General features: G+C 63.1%; 1 protein-coding gene across 1 annotated transcript; it reads left to right on the top strand.

The window, feature by feature from the left end:
* Positions 1 to 2,777: 2,777 nt before the first annotated feature.
* C2CD4C (C2 calcium dependent domain containing 4C) lies at positions 2,778 to 6,527 on the top strand. The gene is made up of 2 exons (XM_029917444.1): positions 2,778 to 2,906; positions 3,488 to 6,527. Exon 2 carries the CDS (start codon positions 3,529 to 3,531, stop codon positions 4,789 to 4,791), a length of 1,263 nt encoding a protein of 420 aa, XP_029773304.1. The 5' UTR covers positions 2,778 to 2,906; positions 3,488 to 3,528; the 3' UTR covers positions 4,792 to 6,527.
* Positions 6,528 to 7,027: the final 500 nt, after the last annotated feature.

The raw sequence follows: 7,027 nt of genomic DNA, 5'->3' as shown, positions 1-7,027 counted from the left end.
AAAGGAGCTCTGTATGGGTACATGGTGGCCCTCTGGACTTGAGCTTTCTTCTTGGAGGCCCCAACCTGTGGAGGCCCGACACCTGTCTGCTGGTGGCTGTGGGGGGGCGGCCTAGGATTCAGGCCTGGCTCCTAGAAGCACCCTGCCCCCCCCTCCTTTCCATGAGGTGAGGTCCCCAGCCAGGGGGCAGTTGAGGACCTAGGCCATCCAGCATGCAGTGGCATGGCCAATATTGCCTGGGATCCCTCTCCAGCTTGGGCTGAAAGCCTGCAGCCTCTGCATTTCTGATCCCAGGAAGGCTGCAACTTGGGGTGTGGGGGAGTCCTGGGGGTCTGCCACACCAGTCAGCCACAGGACTCTGCAGAGGAGGAAGGTTTTGTTGGCTAGGAGAGGCTCCTCTGTAGGGGCCACAAGCCGGCTAACTAGCAGGAAAGGGCAGCTCCGCCCTTCTTAGGGCAGGTGTTTGAGATCTGTCCCCAGGTACTTCTCTCTGGGCCACAGTTTCCCCAGCCCCCAAATGTGAGGGAGTGGGGGCACAGGGGTGTGGCTTCGGCTGAGCTAGCTGTGGTGGGGTTCAGGTTCTGGGGTTCCCTTCAAGGCCCGGCCAGGCCTCCTGCGGCTGAGTCCCTTTTCTCACCAGGAGCAACATCCAAGAAGTGTTCTAGGCCCTTTTGTGAGCACTTGCATGTGGGCACCTGTTGGTCCTTGCTCTGTGGCTGCGCTGCAGGGACAGCTTGTATGCCGGCGGACAGCCGAGGGGACAGAGGCCTGGACACCTCAGGAAGGGTTGGCCTCAGGACTTGAACTCCAGGGGGGCGCCTTCACAGGCACTAGCACAGGAACCGGCACAGAATAAGCTCATTGAGGAGGCCCTGCCCCAGCCGCATAGGGGCGAGTGGGGAGTGAAGCCCCCAGTACCCGTCTGGCTTGTCATCAGAAGACCTGGCATCGTCCCCCCCTCGGAGACCCGAGACAGTCACTCCCCCTTTGCGGGCACCACTGTCCCTGTCCATGCAATGGAGAAAGGAGGCCCGTGGCCTCTGAGGCCCTCCTTCCTGCCTGCTGCAGGACAGAGCGCAGTTTCAGGAATTGTCCTTCTTACCATGGTGCTAGTTCATCCATTTGTCTGGCAGATTTTATTAAAGACCCTAGTGTCTTGGGGACAAGGCAGGGATGAGGCTGCCACCCCCCTTCCTTCCAGCAGCTCCAGGCCTGGCAGAGGCAGCAGGTCCCACCCAAGTATGTGCTCTTGGGCATTCTTCGAGGCAGCTCAAGCTGCGGTTCAGCGGGCTCTGTCAGGCGGTGATGCTGGGCCAGCCCAGGCTGGCAGGCGGGGCAGGCTTCCTGGAGCAGTGGTGAAATGATTGGCATCTGCCTCCCCTGTCAGACTCTGTGGCCATGCCAGTGTTGCCCAAAGCACAAAGAGGGGCCTCAATATTTGCTGAGAGAGCAAGGCTGAGACAGACATTTGGGGGGAGTCATGGACCCCTCTGAGCCTTGGTTTTCCCATCTGGACAATGGAACTTTAAAGCCCACCTCATTCCAAGGTCAGGTGGAGGCACTGGAAAGGCAGGGGTTCTGTTTGGCTCCCACCTGCCCCCTGCCCACCCCCCCACTTCTGCTGTTGAACCAGTAGTCACTGCAGACCAGCCCTCAGCCTAGCTGGGGCCTCGATGGGGCTCGTGGACATTCCTGGAACACAGGAGGCTCCGGGACAACTGTAATTTAACAAAGCCCAGGCTTTGGATCACTCCTGGATACGTTATCTTGTGGGCTCCTCACACAAGGCTGGACTTGAGACTGGCGGTCCTCAGGTTCCAGAGGGGACAAGGGGAGGGCAAGGAATGAGGAAGCAGAGGCTGAGGGGAGCGGAGGGGCTGGGACCTATCGGGCCCTGTGCTCTCAGGAGCCGCCAGGCCTGGGGCCCGTGTCCTGGCCTCACCCCTGGTCTGCCTCTCCATCTGTGAATATTCCTTCCCGTCTCTCCTTGGGTCAGGTTTTCCTGTTTCATGTGTGTCACAGGAGCCACCAAATCTACAATGACACTTCATCTTGTACCTGTCTCCCGGCATCCCTCGCACTGGGAATCATCAGAAAGCTGGGCATTGCGGCTGTCCATCACAGTCGCGTGCTCAGCGCCCAGACTGCTTCTCGCCCGGCGTCCACCAGCTGCTCAATAAACATTTGTCATCGAAATGAAGGCCGCTTCTTGCGCGGCTACAGGGTGCGGACGCCCGTTTACCGGGGAGGAGGCAAGTCTCAGCTGCTGGGTCCTTATTTCCAGAAGGAAAGCCTCACCCCCCACCCTCCGGGTTCTGGTGAATCCGTGAGGCCGGTGCGGACACGTTGGGTCGCACTTTTTATTGTTGCCATTATTTTACCTATCACGTGAGTCAGGGAGGGCCTTTCTCCGGAGCACCCGCCCACCGCAGGTGAGGGTCTGGGACCCGCCCAGGTGGACTGAGGCGGTGGCTTGGGACCTCCGGGGGCCCTAGACTGCGCTGACCCACAGGCATTGGAACTAGGACTGGCCATCGACGAGGCGCAACCACCCGCTTCCCTCCCTCCGACCCCACCAGCGCCCTGGGGCCTGGGGGGGCGGCGGGCCCCCTGCTTCTCTCCCACGGACCCCACCAGCGCCCTGGGGCTTGTGGGCTAGGGGCCAGGGCCTGGGGGCGGGGCGGGGGCTATGGTGCGGCTGTACTAGGAGGAATACGGCGGCGCGGCGGCCGGGCTGGGCGGTTTCCCGCCCCGCCGCCGGTGAATGAGTCCCTGCTGCGCTGCTGCTGCCGCCGCCCGAGCTGGAGCAGTCTCCGCGTCCCCCGCGCGGGCCCCGACCCCTTCGCGCTGAGACCCCGGCGTGCCCGCGGGATAGCCTTCAGCCTCGGGCCACCACCTCGGGGCAGGTGAGTGTGGGGACCCCACCACGGTCCGGAGGGTCTGCCAGGACCCCCACCCCCACCCCCACCCCAAGCTGAGTCTGGCGGGGCGGGGGGAGGAAGACGCGCGGGAGGGGTCTGCTCGCTGTGCTTTCAGCCACCCGACTCACCTCCTTTCCCTGCCCCGAACCGGGTGCCTGGACCCTCAACCCTGGGCAAAGCCACAGGTGGGTGGGAGCTTGAGGGGGGGGGCGGAGCTGGGACATACTGGGGATCCGCGCACACACACACACCATGGGTGTCTTCCCTTTGGACTGAGCGCAGACCCTTTAGCAAGGGCTTTGAGATCATCAAGACGGGGTGGGGACGGCCGAGGGGTTGCTTTCCCCTGGGAGCTTCCCAAGAGTCTAGCGTCGCCCCCACCTCCCTCGTTTCGCCTTGGTTCTGGGAAGTTAAGCTCGATCTCTTTGGGGAGGGAGGGAGGGTGATAGCTCTGAGTGATCCTGCTGCACCTTACCCCCCGTTGGCCAGGACCCTGAACGTTCGCTCCCTTACACAGTCGCCAGTGCCTGGGAGCCTGCAGTTCCTGACCCTGCTTCTCTTCTCAGACTCTGCAGAGTTCTGCCCTGCCTCCTTCCTGCCTGCCCCCATGAAGAAAACCAACATGTGGTTCTTGGAGCGGCTTCGGGGATCTGGGGAAAACATCAGCCCTGGGAGTGAGGCAGGGGACAAGGGATCCAAGGGACCCCTATACAGCAATGTGCTCACTCCCGACAAGATCCCTGACTTCTTCATACCTCCCAAGCTGTCTGCTGGCCCCCCAGATCCCGAAGGGCAGGCAGAGCTGGGCCCTGCGACATCGGATCAAAACCTGGCCTTGGGGACACCCCGCCGAGCCCCCCGGAGTCCCCGGCTGCCTGCCAAGCTGGCCGCTGAGAGCAAGAGCCTGCTGAAGGCAGCCACCCGGCACGTGATCCAGATCGAGAGTGCAGAGGACTGGCCGGTGGAGGAGGCTGCCACCAACGCAGACCCACAGGCCCAGGGCGCCATGTCCCTGCCCTCCGTGCCCAAAGCCCAGACGTCCTATGGCTTTGCCACACTGGCAGAGAGCCCCCACACGCGGCGCAAGGAGTCCCTGTTTCACAGCGAGCATGGAGCCCTGGCTCAGGTGGGGTCCCCAGGTGCCGGGCGCCGTCGGGGGGGCCCCAAGGCCAATGGGGGAGATGGGACGTCCAGGGAGGCTGGTGGGGCCCTCATGAGCCCCAGCCGCTACTTTAGCGGTGGGGAGAGTGATACAGGGTCCTCTGCTGAGTCCTCCCCCTTTGGGTCCCCTCTGCTCTCCCGCTCTGTGTCCTTGCTGAAAGGCTTTGCCCAGGACAGCCAGGCCAAAGTGAGCCAGCTCAAGCACTCAGCGGGCCGCCACGGATCCCTGTCGGCTGAGGACAGTGCGCCAGATGCCAGCCCCGGGGCTCGGCGCCGTTTGACCCGCAGGGCCACCCCGGAGCCGGGCCCCGAGACCGGCCAGGCGCCCCGTGCAGAGCATGCCGTAAGGATGGGCCCTCGGGGCAGTGTTCGGCTGCTGGCAGAGTACGAGGCGGCCCAGGCCCGCCTGCGGGTGCGCCTGCTGGCCGCCGAGGGCCTCTATGACCGGCTGTGCGATGCTCGTAGCATCAACTGCTGTGTGGGCCTGTGCCTGGTCCCCGGCAAGCTGCAGAAGCAGCGCAGCACCATCATCAAGAATAGCCGCCACCCCGTCTTCAACGAGGACTTCTTTTTCGATGGCCTGGGGCCGGCCAGTGTCCGGAAGCTGGCCCTCAGGATCAAGGTGGTCAACAAGGGTGGCAGCCTCAAGCGGGACACGGTGCTCGGGGAGAAGGAGCTGCCGCTGACCTCCCTGCTCCCTTTCTTGTGAAGGCCCCTCCCTCCCGAGGGTGCAGAAGGAAGACCCCACCTCCCCTCTCACCCCAGTCCCCATGGGCAGGAGGCCCTTGGCCAGGCCAGTGGAGGGGGCTGGGGTGGGGGGTGTTCAAGCTCGGGCTGGGGCTGCAGTCAATGCTGGGGTGACTGGGCTGCTGACAGTGACCAGAATGCTATTTTTCATGGATTAATTTTTTTTGCAAGAGGAAGAAAGGTGGCAGCCATGAAAGAGAAAGGGACACTTTGCAGGGCTGAGCGATCCCCCTCGCCGCCCTGATCCCTAAGTTCTCCGCGGCCTTTCCCCTTCCAGAGTTCTGGAAAGGGGTTCTCAGGGTGGGGGCTGGGGGGCCGGGACCTGTGCCTGGAGGCAGTTGATGTGGATCACAGACCTAGAGGTGACCAGTCCTGAGGCCGAGCCTCGTCTTTTCCTTGGCTGTCTGGGAGTCCTCCCGGCCCAGCCCACGAGACACCCCCTCCCATGCCAGAGAGGGTGCCAGGCCTGGGGTCTGCCAACAGCACCCACAGGGCCCCGGAGGCACAGCACATCAGGGAGGAGTGTGCCACGCTGCTCTGACTGAGAACCAGCACCTGGCAAAAAGACAGGCAGAGGGAGGTGGTGCCGCTGCAGAGCGGGATGCGGAGGAGGCCCCAGGAGGGCGCCAGTCAGCTCTCCTGTGTGCGGGCTTCCTCCGGCGCCTGCCCTGTCGCGCCCGGTCGGTCGGTTGGTCGGGCTGGCCCACCTCACCGGAGACCCTGTGGGGACGTCCAGAGCCTGCCTCCCCGGGGGGGGGGCGGGGCTGCTCAGAACAGGCCCAGAGAGTGGCCCCCGGCGCCCATCCCCCCTCTTCCCTGTCCCTCCGGGGCCGGGAGCTGCCACCCTGCCAGCCTCCTGCGCAGCACCCTTGGCAGCCGGATGCCAGGGAGTGATAGTCAGGGACTGATGGCTGGACTTGACTTCAGGTGGTAAATGGATTTTGGTTAGTGCGGGTGGGACGGAGGGATGAAGCTGGCACGCTAGGAGGACCCTGGTTGTGCTCCTTTGTGCTGCTGGGCCTCTGCATGGGTTTAATTGTGTCAGCGTGTGCGTCCTTGAATGATGCTTGTGGACCTTTCCCAGCATAACAACAGAAATGGTACGGCTTGAAGCAGGGGCCGGGCCAGGCCAGCTGTGCCTGTTTGCCTGTCCTGGCCCACCTGGTGGGCATGCTTGGACTGGGGCAGACCAGGATGGGGAGACCCTCCCCATCAAACACTGTCCCGACCAGGCTCCTCAGTCCCGCTGGGGGAGGGGTGGAGGGCACCTCATAGCCCTGGAAAGCACTTGTTCCCCTTCGTACTTCCAGGAGAATTTGGGGCCTTGGAGCTGAGGCCGCTTGCCGCCTCCCCTTGCCCCCTACCTCTGTCCTCGGCCTGCCCCTTCATGCTCCCTGCTCCCAGTGTCAGAGGGGCTCTGGAGCCTGGGGACCGCCCAGGGCTGGAACAGGTGGACAGAGAGGTCCCTGTATTGAGTTAGATGCTTGGGGCTTGCACCGTCTCCCTTCCCTCTGACCCTGACCTCCGATCCCTGCTTTCTTTCTGGGGAGGGCCCGTTTTATATGCCCCTGTACTATTTGATATCTTTGTGTTCCGTGTTGACTGTGGGTAAATCTTCAAGACACCCTCCCCCAAGTGTGTTTGTTTATAAATGCTGTTTTTAGTGCAATAAAGGTGTTTCAGGAGTGCGGGGGTGGAGATCTGCTTGCTTTGGTGTTTAATAACAAGAGGAATTCTGCCTTGAGTTCCGGGCAGGATCCGTGAAGTCTTCCCAACCCTTTGAATCCTCTGGGTCTGTCTCCTGTTTGGGGTGGGGGCGGGAAAGCCAGACTGTGGCAGAGCAATGGCCCTGGGGACCCCCAGGCCCTCTCACAGTCACGGCAGGTCAGTGTGCAGGTCCTGTTCTTGCCCTGCATCTGCACACATGACATCCCACCTCACAGACCAGAGCTGCCCGTGGCCACCCAGGGAATGAGGGCCTGGGTTCTGGTCCTGGCTGAGGACACAGACCGGAGGAACCCAGGCCCTCGCTGTGGCCACTGGAAGGGTGCTAGGGCTGCCCTTCCAGGCGCTGCCCACTTGGGAGCAAACTGGACTGTAGTGTCATCACCGATAGGAACTCCCTCAAATGCCATGAGCTGCCAAGGCAGGAACGCCCCCCCCCCCCCCCCCCCCCCCCCCCCCCCCCCCCCCCCCCC

Source organism: Suricata suricatta, chromosome 12, assembly GCF_006229205.1.
Source record: "Suricata suricatta isolate VVHF042 chromosome 12, meerkat_22Aug2017_6uvM2_HiC, whole genome shotgun sequence".
NCBI lineage: Eukaryota > Metazoa > Chordata > Mammalia > Carnivora > Herpestidae > Suricata > Suricata suricatta.
The sequence above is the reverse complement of the archived record's forward strand: the minus strand, read 5'-3'. Positions and strand labels throughout refer to the sequence as shown.